Source organism: Desmodus rotundus, chromosome 7 (assembly GCF_022682495.2).
Source record: "Desmodus rotundus isolate HL8 chromosome 7, HLdesRot8A.1, whole genome shotgun sequence".
In the NCBI taxonomy this organism is placed as follows: Eukaryota; Metazoa; Chordata; class Mammalia; order Chiroptera; family Phyllostomidae; genus Desmodus; species Desmodus rotundus.
In genome coordinates this window covers 108,663,223-108,687,990 of record NC_071393.1, presented here as the reverse complement: position 1 = coordinate 108,687,990, position 24,768 = coordinate 108,663,223, and the positions used below count along the sequence as shown (strand labels likewise).

At 40.4% G+C, this 24,768-nt stretch overlaps 1 protein-coding gene across 3 annotated transcripts in view; it reads left to right on the top strand.

The window, feature by feature from the left end:
• Positions 1-1,013: 1,013 nt before the first annotated feature.
• The window catches only part of ESR2 (estrogen receptor 2), a 61,410-nt gene continuing 37,655 nt past the window's right edge, over positions 1,014-24,768 (top strand). For 2 of the 3 annotated variants that reach the window (XR_008427316.1, XR_008427315.1), the window contains exons 1-3: positions 1,429-1,562; positions 12,845-13,297; positions 17,890-18,062. Coding sequence is in view for 1 of the 3 variants with exons in the window: in XM_053928259.2 (XP_053784234.1) it covers positions 12,918-13,297; positions 17,890-18,062 (553 nt within the window). In the remaining 2 variants the exon portion in view is untranslated. Of the gene's footprint in view, positions 1,091-1,297; positions 1,563-12,844; positions 13,298-17,889; positions 18,063-24,768 lie in introns of those variants that run through there. The other variant, XM_053928259.2, reaches the window with a different exon arrangement.

Sequence of the window (24,768 nt, the reverse complement as noted above, 5' to 3'; positions counted from 1 at the left end):
AATAAACAATTAAAAAATAAAGTAGAAAAAAGGGAAAAGAAAGATTTTTCTCCTTATGATGGAAAGAAGAAAGCAGTATATGGGTACCGGGTACCTGGGGAGACATGCAGGAGAGGGAACAGGGACGCTGAGATTGGCAGGGATAAGTATCTCGTCCTTTACAGTTCTCCACAGGGTGGGTCTGGTCGGCTAACAGTCTCCTTCCTGTCCAAACTAACTTCTCTGCCTCAGGAATCAGGAAACTCTGCGTTATGACTTGGGAGTCACAGCTTTAATGAAATCGGAGGGGGGTGGAGTAGAGAATTTTTGATAACTTTGTAAAGTAGGTGGCTCTCCATATTTGGAGACTGTCTCCACCACCTGTGGACCTCACTGGTAGAAACCAAGAGCACACTAGAGATGGCCTATGAGGAATCTGCTACTTTCCGTTTAGTTTTCGCCATCAACGGCTGCCCTATTGCCAGTTGCTTCTTAATAACTACGTAGTATAGTCCTAGTCTACACACTGGTCTACCGCCCAGAGAGAGTCCACTTTGGGAATCCCGCAGAGTCGGCAGGGACTGGAGCTGCCACCAGGGGGCGTTTGCCTGCGAAATGAGAGCGATGAAGGCACGACCAGGGAAGCGGGGCACCGCCGCAGAGGAGGCACGAATTTTTTTTCCGGGATGCTTCCTTACAGTAGGTGACTTTGAGGAGGTTCCTGGGCTCTTTAATGTAAATCCGTCCTAGCCAGCCTCTGAGAGCTGAGAACCCATTCCCTCCACCTCCCGACTGTTGCCAGGTGGCTTTGCCTCTCCAGGGGCACGAGTCTGCTCCTGCTGCCGCGGGCAAACTCCAAGCCTCTATTTTTAACCATTAGATTCTTAGCGTCAGACTTCTGTATTTAATGACATCGGCGCATCCAACCCCTCTCAGGTCCACGTGGGCCAAGGTCTACAGACGCGATCCTCAAAGCGCAGTCCTCAGACCGTAGCATCAGTTTCAGCATCACCCGGGACCTGGTGAGAAATGCACATTCTCAGCCCTGCCTCAGACCTCCCAAATCCGAGACAGAGCGAAGGGCGCCCTCTGTGCATTGCTACCTCTGCAGGTGACTGTGAGGCGCTGGGCCAGCCCCTTCTTCCCTCTCTCCCACGTGAGTCTCTATCGAGAGAGAAGGGTCCGGGACCACCAGAGACCTCCCCGCCGCCCGCTTGGTGGTCACGTGGGCTCTTGGATTTCCACCCCCCCACCTCCCTCTCCCCGGTGTTTAAAAGGAAGAAGCGGCTCCTCCTTAAGTCACTATCTCTCTTTGCAGTGTCTCCGGCTACTGGACGTTTTGACAACCACTCTCCGGCTCCTGCTTCGAGGACCACCTACAGAAACTTGCTGGGAAGGGGCGGTGGCGGGAGAGGGATTGTCTGGGGCTGTGACTGGCATCGCGAGCTGCGGCTAGGCTGGCGTTCCGCATCCGGGCTGCGCGAGGCGCGCTCGCTCTCCGCAGCTGGTGGCCTGCAGCCAGGTGCCGGGACTACTCCAGGAGAAACACGTGTCTGCATTTTAGAGATTGCTGGGCGGGTACGGTAAGTGCCCCTTCCCTGAAGATGCGATTTAATTGTCTGATTTTCTGTTTGAAATCCTGCAGTGGGAAACTAGTAACATAGAGAATAAGACGCCCCCCGACCCCGGTCCCCAATGCAACTGATTTGAAAACTGGAAACAAATTTCATGCTCTGATGAAATAGTTTCATCCAAAACGCCGGCAAGTTAACTTATTTAATTAGTCTGTGCCCGTAAGCTCCGGGCTGATGGTACTGATAATACATGTCTTTGTAAAAGAAAACGCTCGTCTAGATTTTTCTCTATGGCTTTCCCAACAGTGGTGAAATGTGGACAGTAGGAGGGCTGAAGAAGGCTCTTCAGGCTGGAGTTTTGTGGGTGTGGGAGGATGTACGTGTGTCAGGCAGGTGACTAGTGTTTTAAAATGTTCGACCTGTTATTCCTTTTGCCTTAGGAAAGAGTAGATTGACTTCTCCTGGGCTGACTGAGCAGATTAAGGTCTGGGCTGTTTAATTTGCTGAGAAGGAACCCAGCAGCTGTGTCTTAACCTTTTGTGTTACTATTCGTGCCTAATTCACACTGGAAGTATAAAATTAAGTCAAGGGAATGTTAATTTTGTGAAAAACAGAATTTTGGATTTGAGTGGGTTTCTACTTTGGAAAATAAGTTTGGCTGAATTTTACCAGCTTTTAAAAAGTAACTTTGTGGCACACAACCCTTTGGAAGGATTTTGTCATATTTTATTATATTTCTGATATCTACATGAACATTCCATTAGTAATTTTCACTTTTGTTATAAGTTTCTGAACTCACAGTGGCTATTTTCTTTTGTGCGTGGGGAAGGATATTTGTTGTTTAAAAAGTGAACGTGTGAGAAAAGAAAGGTTTGTCTGTGAGCGTTGGAAAAAGTAAATGTACTGTGACTGAGAAAAGAACATCACACACATTGACTCCTGTGTTTCTTCTTCCTGCAGAAAGTCAGTATGTTTTTGCATACATTCTAGAGGAGAGAAAACGTAAGGGTTCCATTTTATGTTACAGCACTTTTTACGGTTGATTTACTGAAAATTCTTATTTAAAAAGCAGCTAGTTTTCCTGTCACACTTAAGGTATATATGTCTCTGAAATCAATTAAAAAACATATTTAGGATGTTTAATGGTTTTGAGGGACTTCAATGAATCTAAACACCTTTTACCTTTTTCAAGTTTTTTTACAATATGGAAAAGGTAAAATTTAGTAGTAAATTCAACCCTTAAAAATATAATTAGCATTTAACATATTGATACGTCTGTCCATTTTTAAGGATAAGGCTGCAGTTTTCTATCAATGTGTATCCAACAGGTAATGACTCAAATACATATTATGATAATTATAGTTCATGTTCTAAGTCATTTCACATATCTGTAAATATATAATAAAATAATTATATAAAATACCGAAGGCTGAACGTGAATCATTTACTGGCAACGTTGACAGTTAAATCTACAACTCTTGAGAAATTACATGTAGAACCCTTGAGGAATGCATATGTACTTGAATGTTAGACTTTATAAATCAGTGCCTAGCACACTGTTTTAGACGTAATAGCATTTTTACAAAGGCAGGCTTACTGCAGTATAAGTTACATTCAGTGAAACCTAGCCTCTCCAGCTGTGCCGCTCCGTGAATTCTGAGAGTTGCAGGCAGTTATATAATCACTCCCATAATCAAGATAGAGAACAGTTCCATCCATCACCCCCCACTTCAAGTCGCTTTTGAGCCTTGGTAACCAACCCTCTCTACCCATCACCAACACCTGGAATTCACTTACCTGTTCATTTTATAGCTTTGCTCTTCAATATGTTTTCCCTTAGAAATAATTATCTTCCTTCCCTTTTCTCAAAAGAAAATCTCCGTTCCCCATTCGAGGGTGAGCAGGTGAGTCAGGTTGTGCTGTCTTGTTTAGATCTTGTATAAATTGAGGCAAAGACAAAACTATTTTGCAAAGGGGAAACTGGAGACTTGGACTAAGTGTTAACTTCATATTGGGCTAATAGATTTAATTCTTAGCAAGTTTGGATTCCATTGTGGTTAAAGTCTTTGGTTATGGTGTGTATCATAGTTATCCAGACTACAATACAAGGCCATTTAACATGTATTTGTTATTTATGTGATGTTAATAGAATGTATTGTTCCTTTATAATCTTAATACTTTTGTTATACTTGAGATTGAGAAAGTTTCCTGAAATTACTTATCAACTACTGAGGAGCAGAAGAGTGAAAATGAGAATTTGTAGACATTTAAAATAAAATATAGAGTGATTATGACTGCTTAAGTTAAAATACTCTTCCTTTATAGGAGCTATGTGTCGCCCAATTTATTTGTAGATGTTAAGGTGCCTTTGTTTTTGTTTTCATGCTTTGAAATCTAGATTTTCCTGCAGGACATAGACGCAAAATCTTTTGCAAACAAATATTATCTACTGTTTAATACATTATTCAATTCCATAAACAGCAGCCTGTTATTGCCAGTCATTCCCAATAAAGATTTGTCAGATGATGTCTTTTTTGTTTTTTCTTTGTGCTATGAAAAACAAGAGCCTGTATTTTAAATACGCACTTACCTTTCGGAGAACTACAGTGGCAGTAACTGGGATATGCAGAGAGGCAAGTTTATGAGGCACCAGCAGAGTGGATAGTTGGCATTTGCAACTGGAACTGTTACAGCTCTTGATAATTAGGGGCCTTTAGTAAAGAGTCTTTGTGTGGGTGCACTTGACAACAGACAGGAGAATGAGGGTCACTTGGAAAGACAAATTACTGGACTTGTCCGTGGTTCCTCAAACAGGATGGCAACCTGTTCTTGCTTTAAGTGTTTTGTGTCTGTCAAACCCAGGACTGGGAGGGGAGTTGAGTGTGTTCAGTGAAACTTCTGCATTGGTCATGTCCTCTTGAATCTCTTTACCCACAGCTCTTTCCCATCCTGCCCCAAATGAATATTTGAATATGGTTCAGTTTCCTAAGAGTGGAGCATTGTCTCTGACTGTTGGTATCTGGAAGGAGCAGAGGCTCGCTGATGAGAAAAAAATGATGGGCTCTTTCTTTACACCCCTTCCTTACTAGCATGTGATAACCCTGAGCCTGAGGCTCTGTCCTCTTCCCCTATTCAAGCCCTCAAAATTCTGTTTCCTATCCAGCTCAGTAAGCTCCAATGGGCTACTAGGGGAATTAGGTTTTTCTTATTTTGGAAGATACATATTCTTAAGAGTTGCATGCTAATTAATTATTAATGGTTAGTTCTATGGTGATTTTGGAGTGGTTTTTCTTTTTTGCTATTTTAAATTGACAGAGAGCATTAATATTTTGCTTTGGAAAAGATACATTTAAGGCCAATGATTGGCAAACAACTGCTTACACACATCAAGGATGCTTGACACTTAAATATTTCGAATCTTTCCCACGGAATTCCTTCTAGTACTTGTGGATGTGAATTTACGACTTCTGTGGGGCACACAGATATAGGGTGTCTCAACTGAATGCTTGGGCAAGTGTGATGGACAGGCTGGAGAATGTAGCGTAAGGAGAATGTGGCATTTTGTGCTCCACACAATGCTAACTGGTGGTGATGGGTTACAAATAGAAATTAAAGAAAAATAGGAGGCAAAATCTTCATGGTGGCCATAAAGGCATTTTAATCTAAATTGTCTAGAAATTCTGCCCAACACTCAGGCCTATCCAGGGCATGCCAATTGACTTCATCCTCTTGGATATGTAGTAGTTCCTTATACAGTGCGTTCACAGGCATCATTTCACTTCATCTCCAAGCACTGTGAACAGGTAGAGCCCATATTAGGTCCCCATTTCTGCTGAAGATGTGGAAATGGAAGCTCAGGGAGTTTACAGGATTTGCCCTAGATCGCCTGGCTTTTGGGCAGAGCTGGGACTAGGACTCCATGTATTGCTCTGTCCACTGGGCCAGAATGTATGTCAAAACGGGCCTGGTGGTGAATGCTTTCTTATTCTTTAACCAGATTTGATGGGTACTTTCATACAATCAGTCTACTGTTTCTGGAGTGCCTTTCTGGTATTTCTAAGGCCAGCCTTTTTCTTCTCCAAGGAATCACTATCAGTATTCGGAATGGAAAAAAAAATCATTTTAACGTCTGTGATGTGTTTCCCAGCCAGTATGACTGACTGCTATGTATAATCCCATGTGTACAAAAAGCTTTCCTACTGAACGCAGATGTGCCCCGAGAGGACCCAACAGAGGTGTGTGTGAGGCTGTGGGAGAGCAGTCTGGACAGAGGACAAGGGCTGCTCCTCCCAAAGGGAATGTGCCAACCATTGTTGGCTATGATGACTAATTTAAGACAATCAACATGCAAAGAAATGATTAATTGTGTGAAGGGGGAAAAGGGGGGAAATTTGGGACAACTGTAATAGCATAATCAATAAAATATATTCAAAAAAGAAATGATTAATTCTTAGAATCAAGATGTCTGGGTACATGTTCTTTTGTTGCCCAGGTGAAATTCCACACCTGCCAGGCCTAGCAAAGAAACTGTTTAGAGACTGTTTTTCCTGTCGTACCAGATACTGTAGCCCCCGAGGCAATGTTTGGGTGTTCAAACACGTGAGTGGGGAAAATCCTGTTCTATAATATTAAAGGAACTTGATTTTTTTTGAAATTCTTTCCTTCAACCAGTTTATACTGCCGTTTTAGAGTAGGACTACTTAAATGACCACACAGGTTTTTAACCTGTAAATTTACTTTCACTTTTATAGCCCTTCAGTGGAGAAGACTTCCCTTCTGCTTCCTGTTCTCCAGTCTCCCAGGGCTACTACAGTGATTTCAGTTCATCACCCCTTGTTGAGTCTTAAGAAAACTGATTTTCATTGGCTACCGAGTTACTAATTATCAAAAATTCCACAGACAAATAGTTAGTTGACACGAATCTGGATATATCTAAAAGATATCTGGCAAAAAAAAACCAACATAGCCTTTTAGTCACTGTCCAGCAACCGTCCTCTCACATAAATTATTGTGGTACAGGGATATGTGAGTTCTAGAGAAGTTGATTGGAGTATATTTGTGCAATCCAAATTTTCTAAGCAATGTCACCATGGCACCTGATTGCCTGGATGATCCTGGCATTTGCCATTTGGTGGTGTGTGTCTGACAGGTCATTTTAGCATTTCTGGGCTGAGAACGAACATTTCACTTACAGGTGAAAATGAGTGACCGGATTGATTTGCTGCTTCTGGGAGAGATGTCATATTCATTTTAAACTGTGTGATTACTTTCCAACTAGATAAAAGGATGTGTTATTTCAAGTTTGTGAATTTCCATGCTATTATTTATCACTTTGTGTCAGTAGAAGCTTTATGTTTTTAAGACGCTTAATGAAAGGAAAAGATAGAAGTTGTTTTCTGACAATTTGGTGTGTTGGCTTTGTTGAAATATTTATGTTAAAATGATAAATATGGTTTGCGGGGGGCGTAATATAAAGTTGAGATAACATGAAATTCAAAAATACCTTCATTGACCAGAATATTCAAAGAATAGTTGTTTATGTTTAATCTGTTTAATTGATTTTTTCATTAATTGAGTATTAATTTGAAGTCTCTTGTTGAAATTGCTATTCTCAACTTCACTGCTTTCCTGCTTCATAATTTCCTGAGTATAATTTTGTCTTCATTTGATGGTCGAGAGTGTTGAATTTACCCTTATAAAAGTTTACCTTGAGTACTCTGTGTAAGAAAGTTGGTATACTCAACATTGTGACTGCATTAACCTTTGGATACGCTTTTTATTTATTAAATTGGGTACACCAGCCTGTTTTCTTACACCTTTTTTAAAAAGTTTAATAAATACAAAATTTAAATATTACCTCCAGGTTACATTTTATTATTCATACCTACAGTTTGTTACACATGTTACCTTGAGAATTTGGCTTTCAATGGCTATGATATATATGATTTAGGTTGTGTTGTTAAAGTACTTTAAATGTCTGTTGATTAAGTACTGGGCTACACAAGATATGCTCGGATCATATAGCAAAAACAATACACTAAAATTAAGTTGTCAAGGTAAAATATTGAAAACAGAAGTACAGGGAGCAGGTATGTGTAGGTGCATTGACATAAGGTTGTGCAGGACAGAGTGAGGGGTAAGGTCCTCCTAACAATACTGTCAGTGCTGGATCTGCCATCGAAAAGGTTACCAATGGCCTAATTACCAACTCCTGTGGCCTCTCCTGTGTCTCCTAGGTCATTTCCATGGGTCTGTAAATGTTTCCAAGCATTTGCAACATTTAAATGTTGCAAACCTTTAAACCCTGTCAAAGGTTTAAAACCCTTATATAGTACATAAATACAACGGAATTTAGCCTTAAAAAAAGGAAGGAAATCCTGATACATGCAACAACTTGGACATGATGCTAAGTGAAATAAGCCAGTCACAAAAAGACAAACACTGTATTATTCCATTTATATGAGGGACCGAGTAGTCAAACTCATAGAGACAGAAAGTAAAACCGTGGTTGCCCGGGGCTGGGGGAGCTGCTGTTTCACAGCTGTAGAGTTTTAATTTTATGAGATGAGAAGAGTTCTAGAGATTGGTTGCATAACAGTATGAATGTACTTACACTTAGAAATGGTTAAGATGGTAAATTTCATGTTACGTGTATTTTACCACAATTTAAAAAATAGTTTGGAAAGAGTTAGTTTTCGCAGTAGTTAGGATGATGTTTTATCCTACATATTTTCTATTAGGAACCATGGATTATGTATGTTGGTTGGGAGACTAAGTAATTTAAACATGAAATTGTATACTCATGATTAATAAATGGACATAGATTTTTTTTTTTTAAACCAACTTTCTCCATCCTCCATCCTGTATTCTCCAGCTACCCTTCTCTTCCCTGTCCCTCGTGGTCAGCCAATGTTGATCAGAAGTGGTAGCACCTTTTGCACTAGTTCCTATCCTTTCACTTGGTCCGCCCGGCCTCCTCTCCCTGGCCCAGTGGCTCCCGGAAGGCAGGGTGCGTGTCTTGGGACTCCTTTAAGTCCCCTGTCTCCGCACAGTCCCATGCCTGCTGAAAAGCGCTCCTGTCTTTGATTAACAGCCTTGACTTGGTGAAATCTAGTATTTTAAACACATTTCCTCATTCTTTCCTTATAAAAAATAATTATTGAGTTGTAGTGGGAGGTGAATAAAATATAGTGGGTGCCTTCAAGGAGTTTAAAATGTAATTATATTTCTTAATCTCCCACCCTACCTCTACCATGTCCAGGAAGGATTTGAGATACTTGTAATCTAATAAAAAGGATTAAATTTATATGTTAATAACTATAGGGCTGTTAAGAGTGAAAAAACTGCGAAGGCATAAAATGCCAACCACTTCACAGTGGCCTTTACCTTATGGACATGGCGGGTTTCCTGTAGGAAAATAGCAGAGCAGAGTGGGATGATGGGATGGGACAACCTAGTGGAAGGATTTGACTGTTAGAAGCCTGTGATTTACTGGGGTTTGAAGAATGTTAATCTGGCTGCTCTATGCGCCTGGAGAAGGAGCTAGTAAGGAGTAGGGGACAAGGAGTAGTAAGGAGACAATTGCAGATGCATGGATGAGAAGTAACGAGAGCTTGCTCAGATGGTGGCTAAAGACAGTGTGGGAAAAGGCACTGTGGAGGAAAAAACCAGTGTGCCTTGGTGATTAGAGATCATTGGATAAAGGGGACAAGTCAAATTGTAATGTGCTTTGTCATTAACGCTAATAGGAAATAAAGGAGTGGTTTGGGGCTGGAAAGTGATGAATTTTAACTTGGATATTGTAATAATTATCTTACGCTGTGTAACAAATTATCATAGAGTTCAGCAGTCAAGTTGGCTAACAGTCAAGGTGTCAGCCAGGGCTACAGTCATCTAAAAGCCTGAGGGGGCTGGAGGATCTGCTTCCAAAATATCTCACTCACATAGCTGTTGGCTGGAGGCTATAGTTCCTTGCCAGCCATTGGCAGGAAGTTTCCGTAGGGTTGCTTGAGGGTCCCCACGATATGGCATCTAACTTTCCCTAGATTGAGGGATCCACGAGGGCAGGCCAGGAGGAGGCTGCAGTGCCTTTTATGACCTCGTGTTGGGAGTCACATACCGTTTCTTCTGCCATAACTTCTTCATTAGAATTGAATCACCAAATCTAGCCCACACTCAAGGAGGAGATGAGGCTCCACCTTTGAAGGGAGAAGTGTTAAAGAATTCTAAAAACACCATTGATGTGTTGTGTTTTGAGGACAGATGGAGCAAGCATTCAAGTAGAAATGTTGGGAGGAAGGCACTGGGGGCTTTATATAGCCAGGTTGCCCACATATGGGATTAGGTGACAGCTGGGGCCGAAAGTATGAACGATGGAGAACTAATGATCTCTCTCACAGATTTTCATTGTTTATTAGTGGTCATTGTTCCCTTGTCTACATTATATTATTCCAGTTATTCATTCCTTTTTTTTAAGGTTTCCATTTTTAATCTTGTATTATTTCATGGGGTATTTTTCCCCTCCAAAGCTTTTTATCATGAAAAATTTCAAACTTACAGAAAGACTGGTATAATGAAAGTCCATACATCCACCATCTAGATTCAATAATTTTTAACATTTTGACTTATTTATCTAATCTATCCATCCAAATATTTTTTTCTGAACTATTCGTTAGGTGGCATTCTTTCATAAAGAAGGGTTTCCCCTTGACCTTGGGATAAACTAAAGATCCTCTTAAAAAGGCAGGTTACAGGCTTAATTCTTTCCCTTTAATTACTAATTTTCAGGGTGAAGAACTGATGTATGAATCACTGGCAATGATAATAAGTGATTCCTTTTTTCTTTTCTCTTTTGATTAACACTGTGGACTCCTAGTCCACAGGGTAAAAGCATATGCAGGTTTGCTACAGACAGCTACATATTACTATACATAAATGGCATGGAGTTTGTGCCATTTGCACTCCTACCAGCAGTATAGGAAAGAGCCCTATTTTCCACGGGAGTCTGTTGCCAAACGTGTGAATTTTACCAAATAGGATTAATGAGAAATGGTGTCTTGGTATAGTTTTAGCTTGTATCTCTTATGAATGAGGTTGAACATCTTATATGTTTTAAGAGCCATTTGCTTTCCCTTTTCTGTGCTCTATCTGTTCATGTGTTTGGCCAGTTTTTCTAGTAAATTTCTGGTTTCTTTATTTTAAATTAAGTGGGTTTTTTAAAATATACAAACTAGGGAGATAATCCCCTTGTTTCTAATATAAGTTGAGAATATTTTTATTTCCAATTGTCAGTCGTTTGACTTTGCCTATGGCAGGGGTGTCAAACTCATTTTCACCAGGGGCCACATCAGCCTCACAGTTGCCTTCAAAGGGCCGAATGTAATTTTAGGACTGTATAAGTGTAACTACTCTTTAACAGTTAAGTGAGAGCTTAGTGCTCCCGCTGGGTAGAAACAAGGTGCTGGGCCGGATAAAACAAGCTGGTGGGCCTTGCGTTTGCCACCTGTGGCCTATGGTGTGTTTTATGATATGCCAAGATTTACTTTTGTGTACCGAATTGATAATACTTTTATGTGCATCTTTTTTATTGCCTCTGGATTTGGAGCCATAGTTGAGGAGGTTTCCCCACACCCATGTTATAAAAGGGTTTATACTTTGTTGGCTTGCAGCCCCTACCCCTCCACCTTTTCCTCTCCTTCTTGCTCTTCCTTCCATTTCTCTTAACATTTGGATCTCTCATCCATTAGGAGTTTATTCTGGTATACATTCTTTTTCCAATGGCAGTTCCGTTGTTCGTCGTTTTCCCTGAGATACCACCTTTTATCATTACCAAATTTCCAAAAACTTCTGAATTTGCCATTTTGGGGTTTTCCATTCAGTTGTATAGCAGTCTGGGCCCAATCAGGAGTTAGAAAGTATACAGTAAGTTTAACAGAGGAGGATTAATGTGAAGAATTACTTATAATTAATTAATTATGACTAGAAACTATAAGATATAAGAAAACTCTATATCATGCCCTAGAACTGAGATAGAGTAGCCAAGGAAGGACAGATTTGGAAGGGGTCAGACCTGAGGGGACAAGGTGGTTTGGCCATTAACTAGCAGAGATGCTCACTGGTTTAGCCAGGCCAGAGCTGGTCTGGGGCTGCAGGTTGGTAGCCGGCGATCGGTGGCACATGGCACGAGCATCCCCCGGGAGTCCAGATACCTACCTGCAGGGGCAGAAGGCCTTTAGAGAGTGTGCAGGTCCCGTGGTGTGAGGGGCTTACAGGAGGAACAACTTCTCAGCGTGCGACTCCTCAGGCCACAGTCAGGACGGGTGATTGCAGATGGGTTATCACAACGCTGAGGCTGTAAGTTTTCAGTGGGAACTTGCTTGGATGGACTCGTGGCTGGACCAGGCTCCATTGCATGTTCTCATCCACACTGCCAGCCTCTGTCAGGGCTGGAAATCACAGCATCCTCTTCCTCCCGCATTGCCCCTGCAGCACCCTCTACTAAGAAAATTTAGCATTGGCTCATTTTAAATAATGCAGGAATTCAGTGGTTTATCCTAGCAGGGGTATCCAGCCTGCGGCCCTTGGGCGGAATGCAACCCAGGATGGCTGCGAATGCAGCCCAACGCAAAATCATAAATTTACTGAAGACTCTATGATATTCTGTTGTGATTACGTGTCACAGTGTATTTAATGTGTGGCCCAAGCCAACTCTTCTTCTTCCAGTGTGGCCCAGAGATGCCAAAAGGTTAGACATTTCTATAAGAGCATATATTGAAGGGTACATTAGAAGCTGAGTCAGTAAATTGATCATTGACCCCGTTACATCGGTCTGTCAATTCCTTGTTCTTTATTATTGGCCACTCACAGTGTATTGAATATCTGTTAATGCTGGCCCAGGTCATTAATCTGCTCTTTCAGGATTTTCCAGGTTATTCTTGATTATTTTTCCATAACAACTTTATCTAGTTCCAGGTTTTAAAAAAGCAGTCATTTTTTATATAAGCCTGTGTATTTTAATTTTAAAAAGCATTTTATAATAAATTCCCTTGGTAAAAATATTATTGTGGTTAACAACAGCAACAAAAGCAATAAAGAAGTGAATGAAGTAGAAAATGAGAATTCCAGACCTCACGTTCCCATCCCTCTGAGGTTAATATTTTCATGCGTATCTTTCAGAATGTATTTCTAAGTTCATACCAATGTGTGTGTTTAATAATAATGTTTAAACGTTTTTTTATAGTTATGCCTGTGTCTCTGCCTAACTTAGAATTGCCTTTTGTTACTCTCCGCAGCCATTACACCTCCCATGAGACTGAAAACATCGTAGAGGCCCTCTGTGGCTCTTCTCGCAAGGAGCTTTCTCAGATGTTGCCTATTCAAGACATGGATATAAAAAACTCACCATCTAGCCTTAACTCTCCCACCTCCTACAACTGCAGTCAGTCCATCCTTCCCCTGGAGCACGGCCCCATATATATACCTTCTTCCTACGTAGAGAGCCGCCACGAATATTCAGCCATGACATTCTATAGCCCTGCTGTGATGAATTACAGTATTCCCAGCAGTGTCAGTAACTCCGAAGGTGGACCTGGTCGACAGACCACGAGCCCCAGTGTGTTGTGGCCAACTTCTGGACACCTCTCTCCTTTGGCAATCCACTGCCAGTCTTCACTTCTGTATGCAGAACCTCAAAAGAGTCCTTGGTGTGAAGCAAGGTCACTAGAACACACCTTACCTGTAAACAGGTAAATCTAGTCTTCATCATAGCTCATGGACATTATTCAAATCACTTGGTGATTTGGTGAAAAGAAAGATAAGCATTATATAAGGGTTTTATTAGTCACATGGAATACTTAGAGCACTTCAAACCTGGTATTCTCGAATATCTATTCTGCTACTTGAGTTCTCACTGGAAATCACGCTCGTGGATCTGTGCTGTGCAGAGAACTCACTGTTTGGACTGACGTCTCTAGATGATAAGAGTGAGCTTAAATCACTTCTGATGAAGTGCTTTGAGTTTGAAAAATAAATTGTTACTTTCAGTTCGGATCCTTATTGTGTAAGTGAAATCAATTAGTGTTCATGGAAAACAATTTAGTGTTCATGACAAATTGTGTCCAGGATAAAGTAACTGCGGTGGTATTACACCTTAAATGAAAATACTCGACATGTGAAGCCTGAAAAGGCAGACAAAATTGGTATAAACTTTTTAAGAATGAACTAAAATAATATTTTATAAAAATCGATGGGGAACTATTTAAATGTAGAATTTAGTTGAAAATTCTAGACGTTAATAGGTTTGTACTCTGTAAATGCAAGGTAACATGATAGTTCTATTTAATTTGTAATATTTTTTAATATATATATTTTAAAGATTATATTTATTTTTAGAGAGAGGGGAAGGGAGGGAGAAGGAGGGGGAGAGAAACATCGATGTGAGAGAGAAAGACTGGTTAGTTGCCTCTTGTGAGCCCCAACCAGGGACAGAACCCACAACCCAGGCATGTGCCCTGACCAGAAATCCAACTGGCAACCTTTCACTTTATCAGATGATGTCCAACCAACTGAGCCACACTGGTCAGGGCAATTTGTAATATTTTTAATGATAATTATGCCTATAGAGGGAATAGGTAGCCTGGAGGGAAAGGGGGCATGAGAGAGAGATAAACTTCAAAAACAACCAAAGTCTAAGTTATGACATGTTGGATATTGAAATTCATTACTTTTAAATATTACACAGGATTTTTATTTTTCTTGTTTAAAAAACATTTTTTGTGACAAAATAATGGACATAAATTTGTAGATAATTGCTTAAAAGTACCATTTTTTCATTGTTTAAAAAATTTTATTATATTTTATTTATTATGTTATTATAGTCCCAATTTTTTCCCCTCTGCCCCCCCTCCACCCAGCACCCTCCACTCCCTCTGGCAGTCCCCACACCATTGTTCATGTCCACGGGTCTTACATCATGCATGTAAGTTCTTTGGCTACTCCATTTCCTGTTGTATACTTTACATCCCCATGGCTATTTTGTAACTACCTATTCGTACTTCTTAATCCTCTCACCTCTTCACCCATTCCCTACACTCCCCACCCATCTGGCAACCATCAAAATGCTCTCTGTATCCATGATGCTACCTGGGTTCTTGTTTTGTTTTTTAGATTCAAATGTTACATATATGTGTTTATTGTCATTTTATTGTTCATAGTTTTGATCTTCTTTTCTTAAATAAGTCCCTTTAAAATTTCATGTAATAATGGTTTGGTGATGATGAACTCCTTTAGTTTTTTTCTTATCCGGGAAGCTCTCTGTCTGCCCTTTGATTCTAAATGATAGCTTTGCTGGGTAGAGCAATCTTGACTGTAGGCCCCTGCTTTTCATGACTTTGAATATTTCTTGCCAGTCCCCTCTAGCCTGCAAAGTTTCCTTTGAGAAATCAGCTGACAGTCTTATGGGAACTCCTTTGTAGGTAATTGTTTGCTTTTCTCTTGCTACTTTTAAGATTCTCTCTTTATCTTTAACCTTTTGACATTTTAATTATGATGTGTTTGGAGTGGGCCTCTTTACATCCATCTTGTGTGGGACTGTCTGTGCTTCCTGGACTTGCATGTGTATTTCCTTTATTAAATTAGGAAGTTTTCTTTCATTATTTTTTCAAATAGATTTCTAATTTCTTCCTCTTTCTCTTCTCCTAGCACCCTTATGAAATGAATGTTGGATTGCTAAAAGTTATCCCACAGGCTGCTTACACTATCCTCAGGGTTTTTTTTTTTTTTATTATTATTATTCTCTTTTCTTCTTCTTGTTCTGATTGGTTGTTTTTTGCTTCCTTATGTTCCAAATCATGGATTTGATTCTCGACTTCATCTACTCTACTGTTGTTTCCCTGTAAATTGTTCATTTCAATTAGTGTATCCTTTGTTTCTGACTGGATCATTTTTTATGTTGCTGAGGTCCTCACCAAGTTCCCTGAGCACCCTTATAACCAGTGTTTTGAACTCCGCATCTGATAGATTGTTTATCTCCATTTTTCTCTTGTTCTTTTTCTGGAGTTTTGATCTGATCTTTCATTTAGGCCATGTTTCTCTGTCTCTTCAATTTGACAGCCTCCCTGTGTTTGTTTCTGTGCATTAGGTAGAGCTGCTTTGACTCCATGTCTTAGTAGTGTGGCCTAATGTAATAGGTGTCCTGTATAGTCCAGTGGCACAGCCTCCCCTATCACCCAAGCTGGGTACTTGAGGTGTGCCTTTACCATGGGCTGAGTATACCCTCCTCTTGTAGTTGAGCCTTGGTTGTTGTTGGTAGATCAATGGGAGGGATTTACACAGGCCAGTCAGCTGCAAAGACTGGCTGTGTCCACTGACCACCAACCTCCACTCTCTGTGGAGGATCAGCTGTGCAGGGGTAGGGTGGTGGTGCTCCGACATGGTCTGTAGCTGTCCACTGGGTGCATTGGCTCTTAGGTTTTGGGTAGTACAGGCCAAGGTCATCCCCCACCTGTGTTTTGCCTTGGGCCACCCTGCCTAAGCTGTAGAGCAATCTGAGATGGCTGCTACTTGTGCTGGGCTTGGAGAATCTCAGGCAAAGCCAAGCTGGGAATCTAGACTGGTTGCTAGTGACATGCCTGGGGATATGTAGCAAGAAATATGGGGGATGGAGGCTAACGTTGGGTGGGATGGAGTCCCAGGGGATCTCCAGCGTGGGGCAAACAGGGTTAGCCTGGTTTATGGGGTCTCAGATATAGGACTCTGCTGGCTCTGTGGCCCTGTTCACCTTTCTGTCTGGGAGAAAGCTGTCCCTAGCTCTCGCCTTAATGCCAGACACTTCAGTTCCTCCCTGTTCCACAGGTGCCTTTCAAGCTGCTACCCTGGTGCTGGATCTCAGAAGGAGTGAGTCTGAGTAAGTGCATGTGTGAGTCCTTTAAGAGGAACTTCTTGGGACTCCAGAAGTTTCTTCCACCAACTCAATCCTTGCTGGGTTTTGCAGCCAGAAGTTATGGGGGGTTCTATTCCTGACACTGGAACCCAGGGCTGGGGGCCTGGTGTGGGGCTGGGACTCCTCACTCCTAAGATATCCCTCCTGGATTTTTATCCACCACACATGGATGTGGGACCAGCCCGTTCTGCATCTGCATCCCTCCTACCAGACTGGATGGATGTTGTTTCTTTAATTCCATCGTTTTAGACTCCCATTCAACTCCATTTCTTTTGGTTTTGGGTGATGGTTGTTCTGTAATGTTGTTGTTATTTTGATGTGGTTATGTGAGTTTGCGAGCCGTGTTTACTTTACCTATGCCACCATCTTTACTGGAAGTCCTTCAGTGTTTAACAGAATAAATATTTTGTTTCTGAGCATGCGTTCTAATCAGAGGTCTACTAATGTTTGTGTAACTTAATCCATAGTAAACTTACCTTCATTTATAAATCAATTTACCTCTACTATTTCCTTTCCAAAACAAACACGCCCTAGCAAAATTAGGAACTAGCCAGGCGTGTTTTGGTGTTGGCCAGTGCTCCTTTAATGGGCTCGCCTTCCTCTGTGAAAGTCCTCGGCCCTCCACCCAGCAGTGAGTGCCTGCTACCTTCAAAGCCTTCTCTAAGAACAGACACGTGTTCACTCTCTCCCCTCTTCTCTTCTCTTTCCCTTTCTCTCTCCCTTTTTCTCTTCCCTCCCCTCCCCTCCCTTCCCCTTCTTTTCCCTTCCCTCCTCTCCAAACCAGAGTCTACTATTTACCTTAATATAACTTAAAGCTCAGTTGTTTCTACTCTTAAAATTATTTTTATTCTAGGCTTTTATCTTAAATTGCAGAATGAAAGATTTTTGTCTCCCCCATTTAAATGGGAACTCTGAAGGGCTATTTAGTGATACTGATGGGAATGGCTGATATTTGAAAAAAATTAGGTGAGTTTAGGCCCCTCCATGCAGGGTTGATGAGCTCTAGTCACTGTGGAAGTCCACAACATACCTGCTTGTGGTCCAGAACTATGGGGAGGACTGAATCTGGTCACTGATTACACTTAGAGACGTGCATCCTGATGGCTGCAACTGACTATCCATAGTTACTAGTGCTCATCAGCACTGAATGGATGGGCATAAACTTGCCCCACCACTTTCAAACACTAGTCATTCCCAACAATGAACGCGACTCTTCATAGACCTGATACCAGTAACAAAGATTTTGCTTGATCATTCTTCCTGGAATGTATTTGTCATGAACCCTGGAGGGCAAAGAGATAAATGAGGCAATGCTCATGCTAGATTGTTTTTTTTTCCCCGCAAAGTCCCTCTTTTCCCCGTAATGCTTTTTACAATGAATGTTTTCTTTGCCTCCAGAGAGACACTGAAAAGGAAGATTAGTGGGAGCAGATGTGTGAGCCCTGTTACCAGTCCAGGTTCGAAGAGGGATGCCCATGTCTGCGCTGTCTGCAGCGACTACGCCTCAGGATATCACTATGGAGTCTGGTCATGTGAAGGATGTAAGGCCTTTTTTAAAAGAAGCATTCAAGGTACAAGAGTATTGTTAGCTGTTTCTTTAGCTTTCCACTTTTGCTTTTAAATAGTTTTGCCAATGACCTGGCAAAAATTTCACCACTGGCCTTTTTGATACACAAAGTACTTGATGAGCTGTTGAGAGAATCATGTGTTTTTGAGCGTGGGGTGGATTGTTTCAAGTGTAGAAGACTTTGTAAGTTGTGGATCTTCACCCCAGAACCCTAGAACTCAAGTGGGTCTCACCCTACCATTATCCATCACTGTCTTCTTGGGAGAAGACGTCTAGTTATAACCCTTGTCACGATAAAGCTTGGGGAAAAATGTATGCTTGCTGGGAATTGCAAAGATTGTTTCTTCCTTTGACTTATGTTTGAAATCTGGCACTGTAACCATCATGATGGTGGGCTGGCTCCCGAGAAAGAGGGAATGGATACATCTTATGAAATGGTCAGAAATCAGGAATTCAACTCCAGTGGGCTTTGAGCATTGATCTAGAAGCAAGTCTTGCCCCAAACTAGTGGAGCCTCCATTCACAGTCCTCTTTGTTTTCTCATCTGGGTTTAGACTGTTTCTCTACCTTTCTCCAAATTTCTGCTGGAATGAGTTGCTTTTCTAAATCACCTTTTAATCAGTTTCAAATTGTGCACACCTGGTTGCAAGGCCCGTCAACCCATCGTCACACTTGTCCTTGCCGTGCTATCTTTCCCTTGCTGGCCCAAATCTGCTGACGTCATTTTCTTTTTTTTAAATGGAATTAAATTTATTGGGGTGACATTTGTTAATACGTTAAGTAAGTTTCCAGTGTACAATTCTACTATACATCATCTGTACATTGCACTGTGTGCTCACCACCCGAAGTTAGTCTCTTTCTATCACCATATATTTGGCCCCCTTTACCCTCTTTATCCTCTCCCACCCATCTTCCCTGCGGTAACTACCATACTGCTGTCTGTGTCTGTGAGTTTGTTTGCCTTGTTTTTTTCATTAGCTGCTTTCAGTTTTATAGCCTCATATGAGTGAAATCATATGGTTCTTGTCCTTTTCTCTCTCAATGATTTTGCTTAGCATGATATTCTCAAGCTTCATGCATGTTGTCACACATGGCAGTATTTCATACTCTTATGGCAGAGTAGTAGTCCACTGCATGTATGTACTGCGCTGTCTTTATCCAATCATCCACTGAAGGACACTGAGGTTGCTTCCCTGTCTTGGCTACTGTGAATAATGATGCAGTGAACATAGGGGTACATACATCTTCACAAATAAATGTTTTCACATTTTTCAGATAGATACCCAGAAGAGTGGCTGAAGTCCCTTTCTTGCTTACTTGGCTCTCCTCTGTCTCTGTGCTCGATAACTCCCTCCTTGGCAGCCCTCCTCTTGGCAACATCCTATGTTCCCATCACACAGAGCTCCCTTCCCTTTTCTATCAAAGCCTCAGTGCCTCGTTCTTAACCAGTTAAGAAAGCGACCTTAAAGGAATTTACAGTGTGAAAATGGCAAAGAGGTTTACTAAGTTAACTCACCCCACTGATAACTCTAGATTAAGAGAACATTTAACCTCAAGTGGAGACACTGGTAGAATCCAGGGTGGGGGTACAGGAGTGGGGATAGACTATTATCAGATAAAGAAAGGGTCACCTTCCTATAGATCTCCTGAAATTCACCCTGAATAGTTGACCACCCATTCATCCTGGATCCTCCACTTAGTAGTTCATTGACTTTACCTCCAGCCTGTCTCCTCTTCTGTGAAATGGAGATATACAGAGTTGTTCCAAAAATGAAATGAGGTTGGTTATGTGAAAATATGTAGTTAATTATCAGCATCATATAAATTCAAGATATTTTAGTTTTTTTAACTTTTCTGTATTCAGATATCAACATTTCCCCCCTTTCTTCCTTGTACAGCTCCTCTAATCCTCATCTCATTTAACCCCACCTCTTCTAAGATCTTCATAAGTAGGTGGACCAGGGCCTCTGCCATTCCAAACCTAATTTTCTTATCAAAAGTTAACATAGATGACAGAACATAGGTTATCAAATATTATAAAACATAAATCATGGCATTTGCTTATTTTTGCTTTTATACACAAAGCTTTTTATTCTACATTTAACATATTTATTGTTTAAATATATTTATTTATGATAATTTTAGTAGTAGATTATAAGACCAGGTCCAGTGCCCACTATCTTTGATAAGAATAATTGAGGTTTTGTTGAAATTCAGAACCAAACTCTTGATATGATGACAATTCTGTATCTTGCTGAGGTTCTAGAATTTTATCCCTTAAGGAAATTCTGATCCAGTACAACTAACTACATTCTTGAAAAAGAGATTCTTCTTACTTGCTGTTGGGGAAAAATCTCTCTGCATTCAAAGGAACCCTGAGAATGTAGCTGATAACAATGAAGAGTAAGTTTCCTCTGCTTTCCCCAAGTCACCCCTTCCCTACTGCATATGCCAAGGAACTATTGGGAAAGGGGAGAGGAATGTCATGTTCTCAATGTGCGAAAGAGTAAGAGTTAGTGTTCTTATAATTACCTAATGCTAAATGGTTGGGGACTCTTCATATTTTTGGCATCCTCTGTACAAATGCATTGCAATAAGTGAAAGAGGCCACCCAATTCTTTTGGGATATTGAAAGAAATAAGAATCAAATATATTTATCTTCAGTAGTCAAATTTTTCCATATTGTTTTATTGAATAAACATATCTATTTTCATTGATTTTTAAAGTGTGGGAGTTTATTATTTTTATTTGAGTTTGGAAATATAATTTACATATAATAAATGCCCCTATTTTAATTGAATAGTTTTGTGAATTTTGAAAATGCATGTGGTCAAGTGACCAGTACCATAATTCATATATGAAACATTACCATCACTCCAAAAAAGTATCCTCATGCCCATGGTAGCTAATTTCCCCCCAGCCTCCCAGGTCCTGGTAACTGGTGACCTGTTTTCTGTCTTATATTATATATAGTTTTGCCTTTTCTAGAATGTGACATAATTGAATTACAAATTGTAAAGTGTAAAGTATGTATACACATCTATGTATGATTTCTTTCACTTATGATGTTTTTAAGACTCATCCGTGTTGTTGGATGTATTGGTGATTCATTCCTTCTGGTCACTAATATTCCAATATATAGAGGTACCCCAGGTTTTTATTCTTCATTTGTTTCCAGTTTTGTGGTTTTTTGAATGAAACTGCTATGAGCATTTGTGCATCTCTCTCTGTGTAGACATGTTTTTGTTTCTGTTGGAGTAAATGCCTAGGAGTAAAATTGCTGGTTGTATGAAAAGCTTTTATAAGAAACTGTTTTCCAGAGTGGTTGAACAATTTTGTGTTCTCAACAGCAGTGTATGTGAGTTCCAGTTGCTCCATGTCCTGTCAAAACTTAATATTGTCAGTCTTTTAAATTGTAGCCATTCTGTTGGGACTGTAGTTGTATCTCATTGTGGTTTTAATTGTCTTTTTCCTAATTGCTGATGATTTTGAGCATCTTTTCATGTGTTCCTTTATATATACACTAGTGTTTTATTGTCTCTCTATTCTTGTATAAATACATTATTTTAACTGTTGTAATTCTATAATGAATTTTAATACATGACAGTATAAATACCTCCGATTTAAAAAATGTCCCGGCTATTTTCTCTTATTTATTTGTCCATAGCAATATTGGAATAATTTTATTAAGTGAGCTTCCATCCTTAATGTTAAGAAAAGTAGAGATTTTGTTAAGCCTAAGAACTATTTTGGGAGGACTCTTTGTGATAGTCTTCACATCAGGAAACATATTTTATCTCCATTTACTCAGGCCTTTTATATCTCATAAGGTTGTGTCAGCTTTTAAAAATACTTGTGTGGAATATTTCTCAATGACATTTCCATACATTTCATTCCTTTAGTTATTTATTTTATATCCATATATAATAGTAATTATTACTGTTTTATTCTACTATCCACTTTCATTTTGGTATTCATAACAACCTTTCATCATTGTTCTTTGAAAGTTAAAATCGATTTGACTGCTGCTCATGAATCTTCACCTCCGTTCCTTAGGACCTAAGAGGCGGAGCTTTAAATGGGAAGCTCTAACGGCTAATAGGGTATTTAGACGATTCTTACTGGGAGGCATATATTCCATCACTTGGGATTTATTTGTCTTTGAGCTCAGGAAAAATGTCCTGAGGGAACAAAGTGGAAGGTAGATGCCTGCTGTTGCAGTATAAGAGTGCCAGAGAGGGTGCAGGTGGTAAAAATTGCTCTGTTGTAAAAATAAGAAAACTGGAAAGCTGGGCTGAGATTAAAATCAGATCGTCTGATCCCAAGTCCAGTGCTCTCTCCTCCATGCAGGTGCATGTGAATGACAACAGGTATTCAGACAGACTTAATTTTTCAGAGAGAATGAAGATAATCTTTTATACTTTATATTTTAAACAGCACATTTTCCTATACAATTTTATATCTCAACTAAAAAAATTAGCTACATGTTTTGTTTTTAATTTTGCTTTGCACTTTTCTGTTCTATTAGTATGGAGTAGCAGGCTTCTCAGACTGCTGCATGGGACAAGAAACCATTTTAATTCATGAGGTACTCAGTACAATGTGAGGAGGACTTCTTTTCTCTCTTTTTTTTTTTTTTTTGCCAGAAGTGACATGAATTACCAGGAACATCTTGCATAAGACATTTTCTAGGCGATTTATATTGAGTGTGTTCATATTATTGTGCTTTCTGGTCCTTGTTTAAATATAAAACTATGTTGAAAATAAACTGAGGAAAAAATTAATGAAAGTGAACCTCTAGTTCTCCCTTACATCCTTATTGTTATAAACCTCTTTAAAACACCAATAATGATAACATCAGTTATCCCTGTTCTTGGAATTTTTAGAAGGTACTAAAGCTTGCTAATACTACGAAAAATACTATGGGATTACGTTTTTCTTCTAATTATAAAACATTATATTCTAAAGTATAATAGAAAATTTCTGATTATAATTATATTTTGACTTTTAAAATATAATTTAGTTTTGAATACTATGTGAGGATAAAAGCAATAACAGGATAATTATCTGTTTCCTCAAAACTTTTTATAACCCATTATATGACCCCCTACTCTGGCGTGTGTGCGGAGCCTGTGACTATGATGACAGAGGCGCTCCCTTTGTCAGCCTGCATTGTATACAGATGTTGGTGGGACAGTCTCTCGTGATTATGCTGGATTATATAAGACTCCACCAGCACAGACAGGAGAGAGACTGGAAGCTAGAGAGAAGATTTCCTCCCAGCCAGGAAGAGAGCATAATTAATTTATATCAGCATAACCTATTTCTTATTTTCTACAGTTGATTACTATTACTATCATTATTTATTTGGATATCCAAATTATTTCAGATTCGGTCAGCAGGATTCCTTTAAACTGGTTTCTGTGTGTGTGTGATGTACTCCTAATTCTTAGGCACTTCTTTACTTCCCAGCACAACAAGCTATTTCAGGTTCAACTTGTACTTTCTCTGCCCCAGTCCTGAAATAAACTGTCTCTCCAAAGAGTCCTGTTTCTTCTTAAAGGAGAATAATATTTATAAACCAAGATCTGGGTGCTAGTTTGCTCACCACTCTCAGACATCCCTGCTTCCAGCCTCTCTCAAAGGATAGAGTAAGGGAAGTATTTATTACAGTATTTATTTATATCCAGCTTAAAGAATACAAACTCCTGTTTATCTAGTGCTCAGACCATGAAATAGGATATCTTCAGAGTCTCAGGGTCCCTCTGGGTGGTCCTGCTAGTCCCAGCTCCTTCCCTTCCTACAGAGGTAAGACAGTCCTAACTTCCGTCTTCCTTGACAAGGCTTTACAACCTCAGCATGCTTCCCTAAGCAATATAGTTTAGTTTTCTCTATTTTTGAACTTTACATAAATGGAATCTCCTCTTTTATTTATTGTGTGTGTCTGTGTTTCTGTGTGTGACTTATTTCTTTTATGACTTGCCCATGTAATTTATCATTGAGATTCATCCATTTCCCATGTTGAAACTGTGGCTCATTGTAGATTTAATGTAACAAGTTCAAGTCATTATTAATTAGAAAGACAATTAAGAAATAATGGTACGGCTTCTGGCCAAGATGGAGGCATAGGTAGATACATTGTGCCTCCTCGCACAACCAAAAGAAGGACAACAATTTAAAAACAAAAAACAATCAGAACTGACAGAAAATCAAACTGTAAGGAAGTCCGACAACCAAGGAGATAAGGAAGAAACACTCACCAGACCAGTAGGAGGGGTGGAGACCGGCAGCCAGGGCGGAGAGGACTCCTGGCAAGGTGGCAGCTGGTGGACCCAGCAAGGTGGCAGATTGTGGAGCGGGGCGGGGCAGGCTGCAGCTAGCAGACCCCACAAGGCAGCGGCTGGTGGACCCTGGGACCCCACATTCGCACATAGAAAAACTGAGAGGAACGGCGGGGGAGTGAAACAGACCGCACAACCCAGGGCTCCAGCTCCGGGAAATAAAGCCTCAAACCTCTGATTGAAAACACCCGTGGGGGTTGAGGCAGCAGCAGGAGAAACAGCCTCACAGGAGAGGTCATTGGAGAGACCCACAGGGGCCTAGAGCGTGCACAAGCCCACCCAACTGGGAATCAGCACCAGATGGGTCTGGTTTGATTGTGGGCAGCGGAGGGACTGACTGAAATCCAGCAGAGAGCAGAGCAAGCGCCA